Raw genomic sequence first — 23103 nt, 5'->3', positions numbered from 1 at the left:
AGGGCTCTAAATAGGGGGATCCTATTTTAATATGTTATGCATTATGATTCTTTTGTTGCCTTTGATACTCATACTAGGCACACAGTGTAATTTTGTATTGTGGCCTTTGAAACTAGACAAAACATTTTGAGTATAATTTTGGAATGTGAATGCAACAGGTTTTTTGTAAATTTCTATTATTTCATAGTATCATACTATTTCCGCTCTTAAAGCTACTCTGGGTACAACACATCAAATCTCAGGAGCTGACAATAGCTTTATCAGTGCATCCAAGCAAGTTGAAGCAATCTTTTTCAAAAAAACTGGAAGAAGGCTTAACATTGGTAGAGGTAGCTTGAATTTTCTTCGACAGATTGGGCAACACATGGTTCCATGTTTATCCCTTTTGACCTCCTGTTGTACAAGTATGCAAGATCAAAAAAGAGTCACTCTGAGTAGGGTTCAATCAATGATATATATTAGAAACTCTAATTGACCTCCAGACAATCACTGTGAAATGTATGATCTACCCCATGTGGTAAAGTAATCAGAGACTCGTATGGATGCATATATTCGAGGCATATAACACATTTGTCTGGCATCTTCATTGAGAAAAGACGGGTGTTACCTAAAAAAGGATTCAATGTTTCAAATTTAGATTTTGGAAGCTATTGTTATGGAACCAGGGCAACATGGACCACATAGAACATATAATTTAGGACTTACCGTTCCACTCTACCTGTTCTTTAAGATATGACTTAGCACCATCAATGTAAGGGCAAAGTTTTTGTAGCCACCCAATGATGTAATCTTCTTTCTGAGCCCATAGTTCAGGTGATAAAGTTTCATGAAATTCGTTTTCATGTTTAGCAACTTTGATAGATTCTGCTGCACTTTTGAAAGTGTTGATGTTCAAATTCTGAGGTGAAAGCAAGGGTGTAATTGCCTTCCCAAAAGGTCCCAGACTAATCTTTTCTCTTTTAAAGACATAATCGAGCTCCTTGAGCAATTCTTCACGTTCAAATATCCACTTGAAGGAATCATCTTGTGACTTTAAATCCTCTACGACCTTTTTGGTGCTGGAATCAGCTCTTTTGTACCAATGCATAACACTGTATGAAATCTCTCTTTCCCAGTTCTGTACACTGATAGCAGCTAAATTTTTTGAGCACTTGATCAGGATAATCTTCCAATTTTTAACTGGAATTGGTGTGCTTTCCTGTAGGAAGGCATCATAAGTCTCCTTGGTAAACCTGGATGGTTCAGTATTTGGATGACTATCCAGCTCTTGTTTAATCTTAACAAGTGTTGTCAACCGGAAGAAGGCCTCTTCCAAAGCTGAGATGGGGATAATAAAGTTAGAGTTACAATCTGGAATAGAGACATAAATTAAGAAGCAACATACACAAATCAATATACTTTGACATGTGCCATGGATGTTCCCATACAGCTTGACTAGCACCTATAAGATTCAATCCTAATTTTGGATCGCCATCAAAAGTTAGAAATTTACACTCTTCCAAATCGGGAAGGGATCAAAGATAGATTGTCAACACCTTTGGTCAGATGAACCTGTAGGGCTGCATAGCTTATTGGCCCCTCAGTCATATCTGTCTTCATTGCCTTCATGTGACCTTTGGGAAGATAACCTTGAAGATGTTGCAAGACAGCCAGAACCCAAATTCTATCTCTCATGGTTAAATCATACATTTCTAGGATATAGACTGCATGTCTCACTGATTGTTCAAGTTCCTGACCTTCAAGAAATACACTTGGGTGAAATGTTTCTTCAAGCCCTGTTGATGTTGAGGTAATTTTCAACTTAGAAGCCAATTTTTCTAATCCCATATGTAGATGACTTGGAATCTTCTTTTTCATAGAGAGGAGCTTATCAAATTCTTTGTTATGAGCCAATTCAGGGGTCTGTGGTTTGGCATTTTGAGTTGTTGGATTGAGTGATGTTGAAGACTTGGGGTAGACATTGAATGGTTGGTAAAAGTTGATACCCTCATGTGGCTCTTCAATGAATCCTGCCTGTGAGACAACTGGACAGATTGAAGACAGACAGAGAAGGACCATCAAGAATTGGCAGACAATAGGATATTTCATATCCAATGAACAAAAATAATTAATGAGGTAGGCTATTATGAACAATCAAACTGAGGTAGGCTATTATGAACAATCAAACTGAGGTAGGCTATTATGAACAAACAAACTGAGGTAAGGAATTTGAAGAACCAGAAGGAGGCAGACTCTGATGAAGAATTGAAATGAGGTAGGCAACAATGAAGAACAAAAATGAGGTAGACAGTGACCCAAATTATCCAGTTTATGTAGATGGCCTGAAGTCATGAAACATATTTGAAGGTCAAAAGTGAGAATGTTTGTCTCAAAAAGGTGTGCTGCACACATTGTATATGGATGAAACACATACAGGTCTTCCTAAGAAGCTTGTCACACCCAATGTCAAAGACCAAAAACTTGAAACCTATTTGTTACAGGAAAAAACCTTGAAAATGTGCATAAAGTCATTCCCTGTGGTAAAATTGTGGATTCTACGTACAATTTCAAAATTTTATCTGCAAAAAGTTGGGTTTCAATGCCTTCAACTTTTTGTATTCAAATTTGGAAGCAACAAACGTCTTTAGAACACCTGTAAGTTCCCTTCAAACAATTTACATGTGTATAAGTTCTTGCTGAATCCTAATATTTCCACTCTGGTACAGAGGCACCAACTGGTATCATATATGAATATACTTGCTTGGGTGTTTCATATATTCCTTGATATAGGAAAGAATTTTGTCACAGCTACTTACTGTGCTGCACAGGCTATGCAGTGCAGCAGTTTATGTTACATGTTTATGTTTTGATTGTATAGCTTGTTATGCTGCAGCTAGGACGTAGCAAATCAGAGATAGCTACAACACAGGGCTAAGTCAATCAAGTCCCACAATCAGAACTTATCCTGCCCAACTTCCCAAGTAGTGACTTATGCCTAAAGCCATACTTTTCAACTCACCACAGCAGAATGTTTGGGCTTTTTTCCTGGATCATCCATTATGTGGGTCACAGACCCCATACAATTATGGTATACAAATATCATTCTGGAAATTTTCAGAAGATTTTTCCCAGAATGTCAGAAAGAAAAATTATAATGGTATCTGGCATTCTGGTGTTCTGGAAGTTTGAATGCCCCAGCAGTCCAGAATACCAGAATCCTGAGTACATGACTGCAACACAAAGTGGAACCTTGCTCACAGAAATATAGTTTTCCAGAACACCAGAAGGGTTCTGGCATTCTGGGAAAAACCTTCTGGAAACGTCCAGAACAATATTTGTATACCATAAATCACGCTTGCAGCTACAGGGGTCTTTTCTCAAGGACATCTCCTCATGATTTTTTCAGCACACATTTTATTCATCAAACTCACTCAGAAGAGCTGTAAGAACTTGTAGCTGGCTGCTGCAACACCCATCTAATTCAATACAGGACCCCCCAAGGCGTGCTTGAAACCCCCAAAACCCCAAACTTAACAAAGTCCCTTGCCTAGCCTTGCCTCGCCTCGGGCCTTTGTGGAAGGACTTTGTTAAGTTTGCAAAAACACGGTGTCCAAGAATCAAGAATTCAAATAGTAGTGAATCTACCCGCAGTGACAATCCGAAACCGGCAGCAGGAGATGCACAAAATATCAAGGAAACTATGGGTGGCTGGATGAGCGATTTTATGAGGTCTGTGACCCTCATAATGGGCAAAAACGGAAAAATGCACGAAAAATCTGCTGTTGTGAGTTGAAAAGTATGATTTCACCCGTAAGTCCCTCCCTCAGACACCCATTTCTCGCGAGCTCCGTGGCTTCGATGGGCCAACACCGGTCTTCCCTCCTTCCTCGACTATCATGCTCTTTAATCGTGGCCCAAAACATATCTATCACGACCAGATAAGTCTTTGCAACTCACGCCTCGGCCTACACCTGTTGTGAACCAAAGCACCACCATGATGATTACGGGGATGTATAATTTCAACTATTGACCTCTTCTTCTCTCAGCTCGAGAAAATACCTACCGAGTTACGCGGGCGCTTTCATACGGCTTGACCTGATGCCGACTGATGTCTGAAAGCCTTTGTTAATTGTTTCATACCATCCCTCGTTACGTTATTATAATTTCCAGGATGTTAGACTTCATCCAACTTTTTTCTTTTGATGTTTTACCTCGCCGATGCAGTATGTGTGTCGTACCAGTGAACCAAAAATGTTGCCAACTGAAATTGTCTTTCCATAACTCAACTTAGGGAAATCCACGAATTCACCCTAGTGAGCAAACGTACTAGCGATCTGGATTTATCCTCTTGAAAGTTGGAAGTGCAATATATCTTGACTAAGATGAGCAGCCAACTTTGTACACTTTGAGCTTTGTCACATCGAACCGTACATCCTCAGTCGATAGACTCGATAACCGTGTGAAAGACAAAAGTGATGGGCGTAGCTTGCGTGACGACTTGAAAGGTACTTATTGACTAGCCGAATCTAAGTGACCATCACTAGTCTGCCTCCATCAGCAGGAACACCCGTGAACACTTCCATTCACGTGGCGCTGGATGAAGCTATGGACAAGTTTAGCTGCTGTTTTGTTTTGTTCAGACTTGAAGTTGTAGTACATGTGAGTTTACCTCGCTGCCTAAGTTCGCCTTAAGACCCAGAGTACTAGCCGTGATCTGATAGACTCCTAATCCCCGTAGGGCATTTTCATCTCATCCACATCTATAGCTTCAACCGTATCACTGAGATAAATGAGATGCTGATGGGATCCATTCGAGTAGTATTACATAGCACACATACACCTTCATTTTATTCGCCGAATTCGGGTTTTTAAAGCTCGAAGGCACTAATCTCAAAAATCGTGACGCCAGTTCGGTAAAATCTAAATAATTTATCTAATTTATCTCGCATTTTCCTGTCGATGGTTTTAATCACCCATCAGTATCCACTGGCGACAGTTTCTCCCATAGAGCTTGTTAGATTTCTTGTTGGCTCGTGGTAAAATCAATCTGCCCTGCACTTGTCGAAAATCAAGTATCAAGTGTGCAAGGCCTTGAAGTTTCGATCTTTGACCTGATGTTGTATTCCCTTGAACTCGTCATACAACTCACACCGCTATACCCGAGCAGTACAAAGATCTAGTCTTTGATGAGCGCAGTGTTCACGCCCCAAAAACATGATAAAGTGGCTTGCTTACAACAATTTTCTAGTCTATGCTTAGGTACGTAGTTGAAGATGATACAAACTAAAGAATGGCTCGGCCCACCCAAAATCTATAGGTAGCTGTCTTAACGTCAAGGGTTAGCAGTGGTTTCGGAAACTCGTCCGGCGAACTTTAGATTTTGGATACCTAGATACCTTTCCCACCTTTTTGACCTCCACCACATCACGCATTGAAGTGGCGCCAAGCTCATTATCACTCAAGACTTGGGAATTAGCGTTGAGGTGATGAGTCTAGGAGTCAAAATAGGATATTCAAGTCTCAAAGATCGTATGATCTGGAAAATCCTCAACGTGAATCCTTGGAGACGATCAATCTCTCATTGAGAGGAGAATGGATTGAAGTCTTGACTCAAGCACCATATCAACTGAACCCACTTAGTTTCAGGAAGCATATACAACAACAAAAGCTAGATAGACTTGAAGAAAGTTGCGCATTGTAGATTCTAATCCCAAAATAAGCTGCGTTTCCAAAGTCAATTTTTTTTTTCTAATCATCAACATCAACTGTATCAAGCTCTCTCGCCAAGTTGCTTACAATATAAAGCCACCGAGTCAATCAGCTCGGCTTGTTAGTCTTTTCTTCTCACTACATATCATTAACGGTTCTCGTTTCAGGATTAGCTTGATTTCTTTTGATCGCTCTAACTTCGTTAAGTCACATAATTCATCATACAATCAAAGACAAAGAAAGAAATAGTTCTTGACTATCTTATTTTAGATTGTATAGGATCTAAGTTCTTGCATAACTCTAGTGATAGAAGGAAAAGATGGCTAGAGATCAACTTGAGAATAAAAAGCTATCAAGATCAATGAAATCGAGTGAAGTGTTTCCCAATTCGATCATCGAATCTGAAACGATAAAGTTCAAATCAGTTTATCATAGACCAAGAGCTCAAGCAGTCGATATAAATTCTTATAGATCGATTTGTTTAAATTCAACTAATCATCATCATCATCATCATCATCATCATCATTCTCATTGGTCTAAGTCTCAAATCAATTTACAATCTCAAAAGGATAATAGAATGTTACCTTCACCTGCCCCTTTCTCAAATCTAACATCTGATCTTGATCTTATCGATCAGAGTAGTCTATTACACAGATCACCTACCATAGCAGGTTCATCACCATCCAAATCTACCACTAGCCGTCGTCTCAACGGTTATCTCTCCTTACCTCATCGGCTATCGATCAACCGTCGTGTAAGAAGAAAAGGATCTCAAATCACTTTTCAACAAGAATCAGCTTCAGAAATCTCATTACCCCTTTCTTCAAATGAAAGATCTCCAATCAGATCTCCAATCTTTAAACATAAAAGTGTATCAGAAGTAGTCATTAGTTCTTCGAAACCTAATCCAAATAATTTATTATGGATTCGACATCGATCTCCTTCTCAACATCATCATCAACATCAACATCATAAAAGACTTTCGATTAGTCATCCTATTCCTGAAAGCTTTGTTCATTTCCATTTACCTTCGGGTGATTGTCTTCCAACCGGTAGACCTTCTGCTGTTTCTCGCCTACCACCTCAAATTCGTTCTTCCTTTTACGGTGATCATTGGTATAGCTCTCAAGCTGTCTCAAGTCTTGAATCTATACCTGATTCAGAATCACCAATTGGAAACTCTAGCTCTAAACGTAAAGGAACTTCAGTTGAGTATCTCTCATAAGTTTTATTTTTGTTGAGAAATGAAGAGACTAACCTTTTGTGTGACTTGTTTTTTTTTGTTTACAGTTTATTGGAAAAGTTTGGAAACAAGTTAGAATGAGAGCTAGATTAGTCCCTAATTTTAATAAATCTAAAAGATCAAAAGTTAACCCGGTCCCACATCATTAAGATTTGTTTTCTTATCTTGTCTTGATCAATTCCTTAACTCATATATAAATATCTAGAATTCTATCGATTGATCATTTCCTTTATCATCTTTCTATCTTTTGTTTTCTCAGCAATTTTTTGAAATATTTGCTTTCTTTTTTTAGATTCTAGAGAATCGATTTTTTTTTTCTTTTTCAAGTTTTTCAACCTTCAAATTAGATTACAGTTTTACGATCCTTTTCATTTTAATTTTGTTTACTCATTTAGTTCTTTCCTTTCTATCCAATCTATTGAGTAGACTTAACTTTTTTTTTTTCTTTGATCAACAATTTGTTTTTTCTTTCATTTCATTTCAATTTCTTTCTTGGCAATTTCTTTTCATTTCAATACAATTACTTCACTTATTTTAATATACTGTTTTTTTTGTTTTGTTTTTAAATCAAATATATAGACTTGTACTGAATTTGTTTCTTGGTTTTTTTTCTTCAGCTTACTTAAAATATACTAAAAATTAATTTTGTGGATTTTTTGTGAATGCAGAATGTAAACTTGAATTGAGATCTTTTTGATGAGTCAATGGAAATTGTATCAAATAAGCTACAAACATCAATGAGATACCAAAGGTGGATGTGTGATCATTTCATTTCCCTTTCTACAGCTTTCTACCCCGGGTTTGATTTATGCGCTTTTCCACACGCAAATATTTCCCAGTGTGGCAAAATGCTTTTAGAGTGAGCTGATGAATTTCATGTTGATGACTATCATCAGCTTGTTTTGTTTTCTCCCTACTAATGATCTTGGACACTCTTACATCTTCTATACTCAAGTTTCCAACATCATTCATCATCCATGTTGAAATTTTGCATGGATTGTTTTTTCTTTGTTCTATTTCAATTTTGAAGAGTCCTAGGTTCCAGAAAAACCACATATGTTTTGTGGTGTTGGAGAAACCTTGGAGTTCTTCCTAGAAACATCTTGAGACTTCATGGAGACTGTCTTGGAGAGAGCTTAAAATATTAGCCCAAAATATTCAGGCCGTCTTGTTGCCAGAGTGACCCCAAATTGGCAACAGGGATGAGAACCCGCAGTGATGACTCGTCGGGCCACGACTTATCGGGCACTGGGAGTAGTTCCGCCACCGACCACATCTGCATTCTTGGCGCTCATTCTTTACTTAGTTGTTCCGCAAGTCTCACAACAGGAGAACAAAATGCAACGAATCGTATGGGCCTCTGAAGATAATCGTAATTCCCTTGTTCAAAGGAAGATCATCAATAGAATAGGATGAGAACAGAACCCCTGAATGGGTTTCTGCCTATAATGTATCAGTCACCTGATCATATTAATTATCAAGTTTGAACATTTCAATTAATATTCGATCAGTCATCAGGTGATCAACAAGGACTATATATTTGACCAACTCGACTCTACTTGATAGTTGATTTACCATAAAGTCATGTCTAACATTGATCCAGATATCAAGGTCATTCATGAGGAAGAAGCTTTCTCATCTCAACAACCCAAACAAACATCAATCGACCGAATCTCACGAAAAACGCCTCAACAACACTTGAAGAGTCTATTGGTCTTGACCACTGTAGGACTTGTGATCTTATGGTTCAAAGATTTGTTTGAAACACCTCTCAGAAATCAAGATTCAGAAGATCTAAAGCTTAACCGATGGATCGAAACTCAAACGAATATTTCATGGAATGCATTATTAGCGAACATTGGTGTCAATGGAACTTATCCTGGTGTGGTAATCGCTTCACCTTCGAAACATGAACCAGATTATTTTTATACTTGGACAAGAGATTCAGCTCTTGTGATGAAAGAAATCGTAATACGATATGAAGATGGTGATCATTCACTTTTAGAATTAATCAAATCATTTGTTTCAGTTTCAAAGCATATTCAAGATCAATCTAGATTGCATTCTACTGTTGGTTTAGGTGAACCAAAGTATTATGTTAATGGTGATGTGTTTATGGGTCCTTGGGGTAGACCTCAACGAGATGGTCCAGCCTTGAGAGCCACAACTCTAATCAGATTCGCCAATGTCTATCTTGAACGTGGTGGAGAAGAGGCTTCAAGTTATGTTCGTGAAGTATTATATGACGGAAAGTGGGAATCGAGGAGTGTTATAAAAGGTGCGGTATCAATCCGTTCATTGACACGCTACATAATTGACCGTTACTTCTCATGGGAACTAACTCTTGGATTCTTTTTCAGCTGATCTTGAGTATATCGCTTCAACTTGGTCGAAGACGTCTTTCGACTTATGGGAAGAAGTAGACGGACATCATTACTACACCTTTGCAGTCATTCAGAGCGCCCTTGCAGATGGAGTTAAATTTTCACGTCAAATGGATGACCCAGGTGCAGCAGATTGGTATCAGTTACAATTGTCTGCTATCACTCCTCGATTAGATCTATTCTGGGATGACCAGAGAGATGTGATCATGGCTACTCAAAATTGGACATATCCATACGGTAAAGTAAGATCAAGCTTATCACAACTGGGGATTTCATATCGTTTGACTCATCATTCACTTGATCTATAGACCTCTTGGTTAGACGTCAGCACGATCTTGGCGAGCCTACATACCGAAAACAATGATTCCCCATCGAAACCTTCATCATCTCGAATCCTAGCCACTCATCATGCGCTAGTCGAGTCTATGAGGTTAGTCATTACCTATTATCATCCGCTATCTTGTCTCATCATACTTAAGATACCTTCCATTTTTCGGTTCCAGGGATCTTTATCCCCTCAATCGTCTCTACGCATCCCGGCCCGCCAAGGCTATCGGACGTTATCCCGAAGATGTGCTTTGTTTCCTCTTTTCACCTTATCTGATTGTAGGCAAGCACTGATTGTATGTCTCCTTGACTATCATAAAAAAGGTGTATGATGGTGTCGGAAAGAGTGAAGGTAATCCTTGGTACCTCGCAACTTTAGCATGTGCTGAGATGCTATACCGAACCATTCACGACTCATACCAACTTTTAAAGCTCGATACTTCCAAGTCAATTCACATTGGTCACGAGGAACTCGCTTTCTGGAAGCAGTTTGATCATCATGACGATTTACATAGTGGTTCTGAAATCAGTATAACTAGTCATAAGATGATTAGAATTCTTTCTGAAGCGAAATTAGTCGCTGATGATTATGTAAGGATCGCAAGTCATTGGATCACCAATAATGGTAGTATGCATGAACAGTTTGATCGCTACCATGGAACTCCAAAAGGGGCTAGAGACTTGACGTACGTGTGATCATACCTTTAAAATCAGTTTGGTTTTGGTTATTGATTTGGTTTTGTTTGGTGATCTATTTAATCATAATATATTCTTAGATGGAGTTATGCTTCATTTCTTTCTATGAATAGAGCTCGGAAGTCGGTTCTTGCACTTCAGACTCGTGACAGCTTATCATTCTCATGTACCCATCTTTGATGTAATATTACCGGAACTTTCAAGTGTTGTATTGTTATTTAAGCTTATCAGTAATGTAAATTATCATGTGCATTGGTCCCTCCTGTATTAATGAGAGGTGTTGGAGTCTAAATCCGTTCGTAGAAGCCCTATATCTTCGAAAGGAAGGATAGTGAAGGCATCCATGATTTATATCGTATCATCAAAGTCCAATATTGAGACTCTGTAAGATTTCTCCCAACTTCATACATCCATCACTCAAAGTAGCGAGCTAAAACCCCACTTCCGCTTCCTAATCTCCATTCTTATATCAACAAAAGATCTTTCCTACACAGTCATTATGAATTTTCATATGGATTCCTTAACCAATGAATCTTGTATTGCAGGAGTTCTAAACCAGGCTCACAGTAGTTTGACCTTGGATACCATAACTGAATTGATGCAGAGTAAAATAATCTTATTGGATTCGAAGATGAACTCACGAAAAAAATGATGAAAAGCTTTCTTCGTAAGGTGTCCAAACCAAGAGTCCAACAACTACGCTTGTGGCCCATTGGCGTGTTCCTCTATCACGTTAATGGTCACAATCTATCCATCATCAGATCAAAATAATCACCAACTAAACTCTTAAGTCAATCCTGGATGCCAAGGTATCGAAGAACTTTGCTGTAGCCAAATTTAAAGTGAGTTTCGAGCTCATATTCTTTTTCTTTCGTTTAATCTTTTCTCAAGGCTTTCCAGACCTGCGCTCAAGACACATTAATCAGATGCCTCAGTTGGGACAGGGCCATAGGTTTCTGGGATCAAATAGACTTTCTGATTCTGATTAATAAATTCGTAAAGCACGCCAGCCGGTTTCGTAAGCCAGTTCCGACATTTCCAGACTCTACGGAACCAGTTGAGATTCCGAGTCAAAGAACATAAGGGTGAATTTAGGTGGGGCACCTACTTCAATTTTTTTAGGTGAGTATATGTGTGAGCATGGGTCTTCACTTTTCCATCCCTCTCAAGTTTACTAGGAACTTGAGAAATATGTGTCATTTGAAAAACTTGTGTTGAAGGATTGCTAGGTTTAAAACGATGTGTAGAATTTTATCATATGGTCTATCCTCAGTCAATATATTATCATAGGTTTATAATCAGTTAAGAACAGTATAATTTCTTCTATTCTCCTCTTCTTGTGGTCTATCCACTTCTATTACAATGATATAGAACTTATGATCATTTGCGGTACTCAAAGCTACATATGTACGCGTACATAGTTGCTTTGAGTACCGTAATTACCAGGTTCAAATTCCTCACAATTGTCTTCTTCAAGTCCTTTGTCATTTTGATCTCCTCCGCACCAATTCTCAGCTTTTGATTCAGAAGGCATGATAGGACATACGAATTGAAAAGCTCAAATTGTTGTAGTTTTCGAAACTAGTGCCGTATTCAAGAGATTTGTCTTATCTTGGCCGTACCCATCTTCATAGAGGGTGAATTAATCACATATCGGTTTATGTATTATAAAACTCTGCAAAGTGTCAGGGGAGAGAATCTCCTGAACCAAGGGTCGTGGCAGGATCATTGAGAAACATTCCCGGTAGAAGGATGAAACTATGTAATGAAAAGTCTGAAAAATAGTACCCGTGCCACGATTGGGGTAGACCTGGGGAAGATTCGATTGAGGTCATTGCAACTGGCTGTACCAAAGGTCTCTAAGATTCAAGAATGTGCAGCTTATTGTACATAGGAAGACGAAGACTTTGTGCCCCTTTTCCTTCGTCAAATACCTCTATTTACGTACACACCCACGCTGCGAAATATCACAAATCCATCTTTGGTCATTCATTGGTTTAAGTGACGGCCATCAATTCAGGTTGGATTCAGTCTTTTGGGGCCATTCCAAATAGAACGCACTATGTAAAAGTTTCAAGTATCGTTTGGTGTAAACCTTTTCAATCCTTTGATCGATTCCTACCTCTGATTCCATTTGTTATAAGAAAAAAGCTGTTCAAAAGGGATGAGGGTTACGCAATTTATCCTCAGGAGTCTCGAGATGTTAATCTAGGTATCTGGTCAAGCTTCTCTTTCCAAGTGGAGAAGGATGGCGAGGCTTAGGACTCCTGCATCAGCATCACAGAGTCTTCGTCATCTTGAATGACATAGTTACCGGAATATCTTTGTGAGAATTTTCTAGCAGTTGCACAACGACTATCTTGCCCTCACTAATTACAATGATACAACATACCCTCAAGGGAGAGGAGAGCTTCTGGTATGGTTATTTCGACTCTGTCGATGGCTTGGCATTCTAAGCTTATGATGTGCTATTACGATCTCTGGTTGTTGTCATTTCTCAATGGGTGATTCGATCAAAAGTCCCCGTACAAAGCCTGCTAAGCTGCTATGGTAGATTTTAGGTGTACGAAGCCGGTTGGAGAGCGGGAATGAGATATTTTCTCTTAAACTAAGCCAGCCTTCAACATTCAGACACAATTTTTTTACAATAAATATCTACTCATTCAGGTTCAAATCTTTTCATCACTTCTCACCTTCACCTAGCTCATCCATTAGATTTATTGCATTTACCCATTTCCAGTTCAATCTTCTCTTTCAATTCTCTCGTTCTCCTAAATCCTCTTTAAGCTCTCTTTTTGAGACTCCGACTGCACATTCTTGAAAACCTTTTTCAAAACCAATTTCAATGCCCAAATCAAATCTTCCCCGGCTGTGTTCCGATTGTGGTAGGTGTTATCTTTCATAATTTTCGTTAGTATCATCCTTTGTTCGAGAATTCTTAATCGCAAGAGATTTTTTCCGCAGTCCTATCATTGGACTTGGATCGGGATATTCTCCTTCTGCCTCCGAGTCGAGTTGGCTAGTCCAACGAGATTCCCAAGAAATCGTTTTTTTCACATTTCTTGTCGTATCTCTCTAATTGCTTCCTTGGAACGTTGGTGTGATCCACATCCGCAAAGTTTTATGATAAACAGAATGAGCTTGTTTTATGCTTTTCTTTCAAATCCTTCACATTTTAGCTGCTTTGGATAATTCACTCAGATCAACCAGGAAGATTCCCATTCAACTCACTGATCCACATTTTCTTTTCTGTGTTTTTTTATCTATTAGGATCTCCAATTCAGGCGAATCGTACAAAAAATAAAGAAAATACCACAGTTGGTATGTAGATTTCGACGAGATGAACTATTTCTGTCTTTCAAGTTCATCATGAGTTTGAATTATCAGCTGATCTAGATCTCTCCCTTGATACTTCATCAGCTCGTGTCGCTCCCAATCCTCAGTTACCTAGATCTACTAAAGCTCAGACTCAAGGAAAGAAGAAGCGAACCTCTAACCCAAAAGAGTCAAGACGTATGTGACCAATCTATCTTGATTCTTCAAAATAGCTACAGAGAATTTACCTCATCGATTGTTTTCATCCAAAATAAAGCTTTATCACTTATGAGCCTTCCTAAAGCTTTGAAGTCGTAAGTTGTTTACTAACTTCATTGGTATTCTTGACAATCTCATAAATCAAATCTAATCAACATCCCGACATCTATCTATCTCTACAGAGATGTTTATTCAGAGAAAAAAGCTGCACACCGAAACAAAGGGAAAGTCACTCCAATGGGTCGAGGTACTCCTTCGGAAGGTGATGACTACATTCTTATTTGTAAGTGTTCTTCTACTTGTTTTCATTTCGGAAAGTTTCTTGAACTCTCACTGAAAAAGAAATGTCCTTTTAGAAACTCTTGTCAGTAGGAATTAAGCCATCAACAAGCTTAGACGGTGTTCTTTATTCTTAGATTAAGATTGAGTGATTGTTTGTTTGTTTTTCAATTTTCTTTGCTTACTACATTCTATGTTGTAATAGTATGCAGACACTTTCAAATTTTCAATAACCACATGGGAAAGATTCCACAAAATATGTTATATATGACTTATGAATGCGAAAATTCAGTATGAATGAACTTGTTTATAAGACACTGATCAATTCTTATCTCTATCTCAAGCCAATTGGAGAAAAAGGAAAAATATATCAGACAAGCTTGATAAGCTAGTTCTGGTGTAAAGTGAAAGCTGCGTATGGTTCAAGTGAAATTCATGTGTTCTTTGCCTGTTAAAAGGCATCTTTAACTTTAACCACTACATGTAGTGATGAAAGATCCATTCTCAACTTAACAAAGTCCCACAGTCAGACCCTTTTTCCTCGCGAGCTCGGGGGTCTCCAGGGCACCGAGCTTGCGAGGTAAGAAAGCCCCTATTTTGGGACTTGTGTTAAGTTAGGATGTATTCCATTTACCAGGTGGCTCAAATTCTGTTCTAACAATTGGGCACACTCTTTTTCTGTCTTCATCCACAGTGAGCTTCTGTTTTGTGAATGTTTGAAAGACAAAAACGAAGCAAAATAATAAGTAGGGGGCTTCAATCAAATCATAGTCATGGTGTACTTGGACTTACACTCAGACAATCGCTGTGAAATGTACGAACACGATCATTTCCCTCATGTTTCAGATGAATCAAGGATTCTCCTTAATACATAGAATCCTGACAAAGATCATATTTCTCACCTGGTTTTTTCTAGACATCTAGACTATGAGTAGATTATAGAAATGTGAGGAGATTCACTTATAGTTTTATGAAATCATATCCTAAACCAAATAACAAGGTTTTGCCTTTAACAAGGGGACATACATCATGCGAAGGCCTGAAATGGTTAAACCTTTTCTTATCTAATCTCAATTCTGTCATTCTCACAACCAACCAAGATCTTTCCCAAGACTTTCATCTTATATTGTACATATACTCTGCTTCAAACAAATCCTCTTCATACAATTCCAAACAAAAAGATAATCAGAGATAATCCCTATGAAGGTTCAAAGCAAATCATCAAAAACTTAAACTCAAGTTAAGTTTAGTAGTCCTTCTTCCAAAAAAAGATATCAAAAAACCCCAAGAATTCATCATTTGAACTCATTTTTTCTATTGGTGATAAATCTTACGAATAATTTGATGTCCCGACCTGTTGTGTAGTTGCCAAATAAGCTAAATAAGCTTCGCTATGTTTCAAAGGTTCAGGTGTAGTTGAAGTGGTGGTAAGAAACGGTTTGGTAGGTGGTGCAGCAATCCACATAAGATCTTCAAATGGTTTTAAACTTGGATCTCTTGATGGATCATCATCGCTTGGCTTACTGATTTGTGCTATCCAATCCAGATGAGATGTCAAGTTGATTTCAGAAGCAAGAATTTGGAAAAAAAAAGAAGGACAGATGACTTACACAATAAAACCTCGGGTAATTTTTCAAACGATTCTTGGTTTGCATAGATATCCAGAACGCAAGGTGTCTTGCGTGAAGGATTGATTTGTTTAAGCAGTTCGCCAAATCGACCACCCACTGTAATCTCACCTGTATTCGACGGACGAGACATAGGAGGTACAGCGGGAGGAGGCGGAAGAGCTGGAGAAGGTTGAGAATGGACTACTGGAGTGGCAGTCACGGGTTTGGCTACCACCGGAGTTGGTGGTACTGGAGTATTACTAGCCGGAGTAGATGCACGTAAACGAGGGGTTTGTGGAGCTGATGAATCAGGACTCCTAGATTGGTGCGGAGGTCGAGGTGGATTAGATGGTAAGATGCCCAAAATACTTTCAATCTTTTGTAAAGTATAATCTTGTCTATGATGCTTGACTTGATCCTTTGGCAAGACTTTCATTAACTCTGTCGGTGATACGATGATAGGTTCGCCATTGGCTTGAAAGTTGGTGGTCGCTGGTATAAGAAATGGTGAATCCACTCGTACAATCGTATTCACTGCTAAAGGAGTAGGGAATGATTGAAAGTTTTCTTCATGTCCTTCTGTTCGTACGTTGGAAGGAGCGCATGATTCCCAATTCTTGATCTTTTTGAAGGTATAGTCATCATCTTTATAGCGATGCTCACATATATACAAAGTAAGGTCGTGAGTCCACAGAGGTGCTGAAGGTCGACCACGCACTTTTAAAATCATCACACATTCAAACATGAGTACTGTTATCAAGAACTCAAGTTACGTGTAAGAGCAGTGCATACGATATTTGGTATAAAATAGCACCAGGCATCTTCCCAAAACGTCCCTGATATTCAAAATCTGTTGTCAATGAAGATCTGAGATGGTAGGTTTCTGAAGCTGATGAAGCATTGGACATACTCGATGACGTGCTCAATGAAATTGCCAGTCTTAAATACTTCGTTCTCGATGAAAAGTCGTGAGATATGATGAACGGTCTCTTCAGGTCGATAGTACCAACACACCGTAAGCATTCGTTGATGGTTACTGTTCGAATATGATGGGAGGGAAGGAAAGTCTCAGAATTTCCTGACATAGATTTAGAGCTATAGAATGTAACAGCACACTGAACTCAGAACGTTTGTATGTATGGAAAACTTGTCCCACAATCGGTCGAGCAGGGTTATCAGGATTCGAGAGATGGACCCAATCCCCAGTCTTGAAGACATCAGACTTATATCGAATTCCGTCCAAGATAACCTTATCTTTAGCGCGAAGTTTGAGCTGGTCGTCATTTTTCGGTAGCGCGTGTTTATTTCCAGGTCCCATTGTGACGGTAGATAGCTTGCGACAAGATCCAACAGGGATGGTATCCTCTAAAGCGATGGATCCATCACCTTTGGTCAGTTCTTGATAGAGACGCCTGAGCATATAAACTGCACCGAGACGCTGAAGATCTGTTGCATAAGTCCTTTCGGCTTTTTTGAAGCATTGGTGTAATTCTTGATCGAAATTAACGAGTGACGAGAGTGTACCAGCTTTGACTCGGTCTTCGATAGATTCGAGAGTAAGAGCAGGTAAATCCTCAAAGAGAGTAGTAGCTGAGATGATAGGAGAGGGCGGGACGGTTGTTTGGCCCGAAGGAGAGAGAGTATCGTTTGGAAAGCTTTCACGTTCGTTCTTCAATCGATGAAGGATAGCGAGTGCGATGAGTTGAGATTTTGAGTGAGTTTCTTTAACCCAACCTGTTTCTGAATCTGAAACTCGTTCCTTTGAGACAGTTGGACCATCATCATCTAAATTGTTTTGATGATGAATAGTACGCCTTGATCGTTTTGAAGATTGTTGATTAAGTTGAGAATGAGGTCTTTCATCAGCCGAAGCAGTTGAGTCTGAAGACTGAGATCTTGATCGTTTAGTTGTTGTTCCTGCCATCGATGGTCAGTTGAAGTGGAACTAACAGGGCACAACCGTCAACAGGGCCCTTCCAACTCAAACTCAACACTTTGCCCGAGCAAGACGGGTTCACAGATCGTCGGGGCACACCGAGGTGTCCGGCTCACAAAAGCAACCACTTCATCTCCCTCTATCAAGCTCTTATCAATCATCATTACATCTGATCCATCATCAGGAAAAAGGATTACCATTTAAATCCCTAAATTAAATTCTTGAAGCATCTGATCACTTGTCTCATTTGATCTTTGCAGTACAGATGTGCACCAGAGTGTTGAGACCAAGTGAATATATATAAGGGATTATGTGAGGATATGCACATATCTGATATCCTATACTTATAAAACTGTGGTACATAGTTGACCAGGAAAGCTCATTCTTCAAGATACTTGTGTTGATGATGAATCAAGAAGCAGAATGGAAGAAGGTACAGTCAAGAGACTTAGTCAAAAAACTATCTCCTCCCAGTGCTTGTGTTGATTGGCCTGTGGTAGGGCTGTATCCACTTCTACATTGCCAGGTATGGGAGTGGTTTTTGGCTGATGTGAGGATCAACTGTAGTGCTTAAAGTCAAAGACAATATTTGAATGTCACCTGTAGTGGGACAACATGCACATGTGAACTCCAATCAGTTCTGGACCCAAAGGCTTTGTCTTCACTTGTTGTGTATAGAAATTGCAAATTTTACCAAACATCAAAGATAGAGCACTGAGCCATTGTATCTTAAGTGGATTGTGCTCTATTCCACAAGTTGCATGTTGATTGATTATTTGGATGAGGTCACATGCTATGGCATATAAATGAGCATATTAGAATTAAAGGATCTGTCACAAGATTTCCCATGATCTGAAACCTGATCTCCCATTTTCCCAAAATATAGCTTGGAGTGCCCAGAGCTGCACAGGAGATCCAGAGTCTTGACATGGTTATCTTTGGCCAGAAAGGTGCCCTGAAGGAGACATATCCATCTTTAGTCAATAACAACTGTTAGCTTTGATTACTCCACATTGGAAATTGTGCCAATGATCAATAGCATAAAGCAGATGAAAGATCTACTTCTTCTGCATGTCTGGTGTTGTCTTTAAAGAACAGACGAAATATACTCAATCACAGGCTGCACATCACCTGTGTTTTTGGGACTAGTGGTACTCTATTTATCCCTCTGATGCTTACAGAGCTTTTGTGTTTTGTAATGTCTTTTCTCCTTAGATACATAATCATGTTTGTTATGATAGAGTCTTCAATTGAAAAATTATCAGCTCATCCTTCCTGCGAGATGCATAGAACACTTCCTGATTTCGGGGGACATATCCACCCTGATCTAGGCACTCGGCCTGATAAGTAGCCATCACTTTCTTATATTTCAGCCAATTATAAAATCTCTCAAGAAGGTTGAGAGCTTTTCATCTTGGCTCAGCTGGAGAGTGCTCATTTGAGACTGCATATTTCTAAGGCCAATCTGCTCAGGTACGAGTGGTCTCAAATTATTAGGTAGGCAAGGGTAGCATCAATAGGTCTTCAACATAATGGAAAGGGAATGATACATTTCGAAAGATCCTGGGATTGGGAGCATTACATTCAAGCGGTAGAGGATACAACCAGAGAAACGAACGCTCAACAAACAATGACGTATGACCAAGGAGGTGCAATGAGGTTGTGTACTTCGAAGGTATAAAGCTAATGGCCATACCGGACAAACATCGATAGTGACTGATCAGAAGAAAACGACTAAATTGAGGTAAAAGAGGTTGAATCAGGTCAGCGTCGGTCAAAGAATAAGCTTGGATACGAAAGGGATGAAAACCGAAGGTAAGATCAGACGCATTTATTAATGGCATCGATTGGGTTGTACTTCAGAATAGGGCCGAGCAATTAAGCTCGGCTAGGTTCTCAGAAGGATTGCAACAAGAGTGATGCTTTGCTCATCATATCAAAGTGATATATCGGACAATGGAAAATAGAGAGAAAATGAAGGTAGTTTCATATCGAGAGAATCGCAACTTACCACTGAGGGTTGGTTCATTATCAAGAATGCAAAGATAAGGTTGATGAGCCTTGGCGATGAGGGTAGAGGCCTTGAAGAGACCCCCGAAGGACGAAGCGATGATTAGCTGATGGGCATGTTGAACGGCGTGTTGGTGCGATGGCGATTGCAGACCCTCGAATGGCAAGTTTTATAGCTAGGGATCTTGAAACCTAATGAAGAAAATGTTGCCTTTGCCAAAATTTTGAAACCCACCCATATCCGCAGTCCACAGCTTTACACTCCAACGAGTCGTGTATGTAGGTCGACCTAGGTCCTAGACGGTGACCTAGAGGCTGGCACCCTAGGTGATCTGGTGTCGTTTGGGCTCGTTTGGGTCGTTCTGAAACCATTGGATGCTATTGGATGTCATTGAGATACTCCAAGGGATGAAGAAAGATAGAGACGGGTCTCACGAGGTCTCACGCCGTCAAGGTCCCTCTTTCATATGTAAGCAGTGATGTTGATTGAAGTCCAGAACTCAGATTGTTATCCATGTCATGAAGCAAAATCTTTTGTGAGCCGCTTTAGAGCTCAACTCATACCTCGTTGCCCACAAAAGGCTTTGTTTTCATGAACATCATGACTTGATCATTCAGGTGTTGGGGGATATCAACGCGAAAACGAGGTAGGGCAGTGCACCCACAATTTCACAAGAAGATATTCTTATCGAAGTCGATTTGGACCGTGACTAGTTCGCTGGTAGAGTGACCAAGCTAATGGGTCATTTCGACAAAAAGTGATGGGTCGTGTCAAACTTTGAAATCTCATTCATACAATAATAACAGAATGATATCTGGCCAAAAAGGTATGATAACATTCTTACACATCAGATATATATTTGGAAAAAAGTGACAACTCCAGGATGTCAAAGGAAGGAATTGATATCTAACAAGAGGTTCAAAGGATTGAAATACAAGAAATTGATTACAATCTATTCGAAAGACGGATTGAAAAAATAATTTACATTAGTGTTCAATTATGATAACAACAGGATTCCGATAACTACATCAAAAGGCAATTTCGTTACATGACGCTTCAGATCTAAAAGTTTCTGGAGTGAACTAGTTTACCTGATATCGTCTTCGTAGTGCTTTGATTGTTCGGACATGGATGAGCAAATGAAAAATTTATACATACACAAAAACATTGATGACTGAGGTACAAAACTACTTGTATCTTAAAACCGTGACATATGAGGATAAAAATCGGAATATCTCGTTCGTCTACCAGAAACAGTTTCAATAGGGACTTTTCTTGCTGATTGAATGACAGAAAAATCTTCAAGTTCAAGGTCTGAATCTTCATAATCATAACAATCTACATTACCAGATCCTTTGGAATCACATTTGACATCAAGTGATCGTTTTGAAGCTCTTGAATCAAATGATTTCGTTTGTTTTGGTGGGTTTGTCAATTCTTCAAGTATTAGAGCAAGACTATCAAAGAGTTCCTCGTCACCTCCATCTGATGCTCGATCTTCACAGTGTTGGAAAAAGGGTTGTGAAGGAGGAATTGAGGGTTTCAGATGTTTTGACTTGTTTAGACGAACTACGCTTTGAGGACCTACAGTGACATAACGGCGTGCACGTTTGACAGATTTGCTCGTCTCTTTGGAACTTTTGGTTTTGGGAGCAATTGGTTGAACTTTTTCATTTTTGGGTAAGGTGCTATCTACGCAGTGAGCCAAAAAATCACTACAATATTCTGATTCGTATGTGGTACATTGATTTCCTGCTTGATCGTATGAGCTATCTTGAATCGTAAAGGTTGACGATGAAATGTGTTCGTATGAATCAGACGGCTCTTCAGAGTCAGAAGAAGTGTTGATACGTTGATTGTAAGAGTCTCCGGTAAGAGAGCCACCTTGACGAGCCGCAACAAATTGTTGTGTGCGGTTAAAAGCGACCTCTGGATCAGCTTCTTCAGCGATCGACTGAAAGCTTTCCTTTACCAGATCGAGAACAGAGGCTGTGAAATTTTCTTTGTATTCCTTTGGTACTGTGATAGCGTCGATCTCTATCATTGAAGGCGTCTTGGGGTCTTCTTCAAGTGCAGAGAGAATCTTATGGCCGGAACGCGGATTGGCTTTGCCTTTAGGCAGTGAGCCTAGAGAGTGTGGTCTGGTGTATTGACGGTCTTGTGAGAGAAGATAGATGCTTCGCCGCCTGACCCTTCCACGAGGAGCATAAGAGACCCCGGTTTGACTGTCAGATTCCGAGGGCGGATAGCACGACGAGAGGGGTCCTTCAGAGATCACTGAGGAGCGTGACGAAGGAGAGCCATAGTATGAATTGAAAGGTTTACTCCCGTAAGATCGATCGCTTCCAGTATAAGAAGACAGGCTGAGTCGCAAAGCAGCTCGACAGGATGGTACAGGAGCGAGAGTAGCATTTGCCCAAGCACCATACCAATGTGCCTTCAAAAGGTCGATTTCAAATTCGACGCGACCCGCGATAGCTAAAATTAAGATGAGAAACGACGTATCAAGATTGTGCGTCAGCTTCCGAAGACCTCAACTGATCCTTGGAGGCGAAGTCAGATCTTCATCACAAAATATAGACTTACGGAATCCCGTGCATTGAAGTAAATTGATCGGAAGCGATTCACGCTCGAACAAGATTTGCCAGCTTTCTTCAGTGATACATGGCAATGCAGCGCTAGGGTCTTGAAAACACCAATCCGACAAATCCGCGTCTTGAGCATCATTGTTTGAGCCTCTCAATGTGTCGTCTTGACCAAGGCCAACTTGCGTTGCATGTAATACATCTAGATGCAAAGAGATGCCAACGATTGATGGAAAGCCGTAGCTGCGCGCGATAGCCCATAGTTGCTCAGAGAGCTGTCGATTGCAAATGTGGATCAGTATAACATCACAATGGCATTTATACGAGGACAAACAACTGTGGACGACGGCTTACCGTGGCTTTCAAAGGTATTATGCTGCTCCCCGAGCGAGTCGTAGGTGACGAGACCATCCCTACGAGCGAAGGCCTAGATCGCAAGATGATGGGCGGAACGACCACTATCGTCCAATTGATAGCTAAGCCGTTGTTCAATAGTGTTCTGGAACTCTGCGAACGGGAATGACCCATTCTGGGTTGGTATGATTTTGAACGGAAACCCATGTAGTATATTGATATATACGATAACGAATAGTGATTTAAAGAGTGTGTGATAAGAACGAAAATCTATAAGCGAATAATCAGAAGGAGATATAATAAAAAGATGTATGAGCAGATAGCGAGTGATTTTTTGTTATGTAAAAAGAATTTCCGTCTTGGCGACTTGCATACGAAGGGTTAGTATTTATCTGACACAGGAAGAAGAATTATTAATGGCAAGAACGCTGCAAGAAACTCAGATGTATAATGGCA

The 23103-nt window shown here is 39.7% G+C and overlaps 6 protein-coding genes across 6 annotated transcripts; 3 read left to right on the top strand and 3 right to left on the bottom strand.

Moving 5' to 3' along the window:
• Nucleotides 1-633: 633 nt before the first annotated feature.
• Nucleotides 634-2058, bottom strand: MELLADRAFT_91859 (uncharacterized protein; the record flags this gene model as incomplete). Its single annotated transcript, XM_007414828.1, has 4 exons — nucleotides 634-647; nucleotides 706-1317; nucleotides 1385-1493; nucleotides 1552-2058. 4 exons carry the CDS (start codon nucleotides 2056-2058, stop codon nucleotides 634-636), a joined length of 1242 nt encoding a protein of 413 aa, XP_007414890.1.
• Nucleotides 2059-6265: 4207 nt separating this feature from the next.
• MELLADRAFT_91858 (uncharacterized protein) lies at nucleotides 6266-7080 on the top strand (the record flags this gene model as incomplete). The annotated part of the gene is made up of 2 exons (XM_007414882.1): nucleotides 6266-6895; nucleotides 6979-7080. 2 exons carry the CDS (start codon nucleotides 6266-6268, stop codon nucleotides 7078-7080), a joined length of 732 nt encoding a protein of 243 aa, XP_007414944.1.
• A 1409-nt stretch (nucleotides 7081-8489) lies between these two features.
• On the top strand, nucleotides 8490-10623 carry MELLADRAFT_49980 (family 15 glycoside hydrolase; the record flags this gene model as incomplete). The annotated part of the gene is made up of 6 exons (XM_007414883.1): nucleotides 8490-9209; nucleotides 9292-9557; nucleotides 9624-9745; nucleotides 9819-9888; nucleotides 9967-10328; nucleotides 10419-10623. The coding sequence occupies 6 exons, from the start codon at nucleotides 8516-8518 to the stop codon at nucleotides 10516-10518; spliced, it is 1614 nt and encodes a 537-aa protein (XP_007414945.1).
• Nucleotides 10624-13183: 2560 nt separating this feature from the next.
• Nucleotides 13184-14448, top strand: MELLADRAFT_110684 (uncharacterized protein; the record flags this gene model as incomplete). Its single annotated transcript, XM_007414884.1, has 7 exons — nucleotides 13184-13223; nucleotides 13254-13352; nucleotides 13609-13659; nucleotides 13759-13851; nucleotides 13931-13967; nucleotides 14055-14155; nucleotides 14357-14448. The coding sequence occupies 7 exons, from the start codon at nucleotides 13184-13186 to the stop codon at nucleotides 14446-14448; spliced, it is 513 nt and encodes a 170-aa protein (XP_007414946.1).
• A 1033-nt stretch (nucleotides 14449-15481) lies between these two features.
• Nucleotides 15482-17685, bottom strand: MELLADRAFT_91856 (uncharacterized protein; the record flags this gene model as incomplete). The annotated part of the gene is made up of 5 exons (XM_007414827.1): nucleotides 15482-15684; nucleotides 15762-16478; nucleotides 16554-16597; nucleotides 16672-16797; nucleotides 16883-17685. 5 exons carry the CDS (start codon nucleotides 17683-17685, stop codon nucleotides 15482-15484), a joined length of 1893 nt encoding a protein of 630 aa, XP_007414889.1.
• A 2786-nt stretch (nucleotides 17686-20471) lies between these two features.
• Nucleotides 20472-21830, bottom strand: MELLADRAFT_72906 (uncharacterized protein; the record flags this gene model as incomplete). The annotated part of the gene is made up of 1 exon (XM_007414826.1): nucleotides 20472-21830. The coding sequence occupies one exon, from the start codon at nucleotides 21750-21752 to the stop codon at nucleotides 20907-20909; it is 846 nt and encodes a 281-aa protein (XP_007414888.1).
• Nucleotides 21831-23103: the final 1273 nt, after the last annotated feature.

The sequence above is a fragment of the Melampsora larici-populina genome (assembly GCF_000204055.1).
Source record: "Melampsora larici-populina 98AG31 unplaced genomic scaffold MELLAscaffold_46, whole genome shotgun sequence".
In the NCBI taxonomy this organism is placed as follows: Eukaryota; Fungi; Basidiomycota; class Pucciniomycetes; order Pucciniales; family Melampsoraceae; genus Melampsora; species Melampsora laricis-populina.
This window is presented reverse-complemented; position numbering and strand designations above follow the sequence as displayed.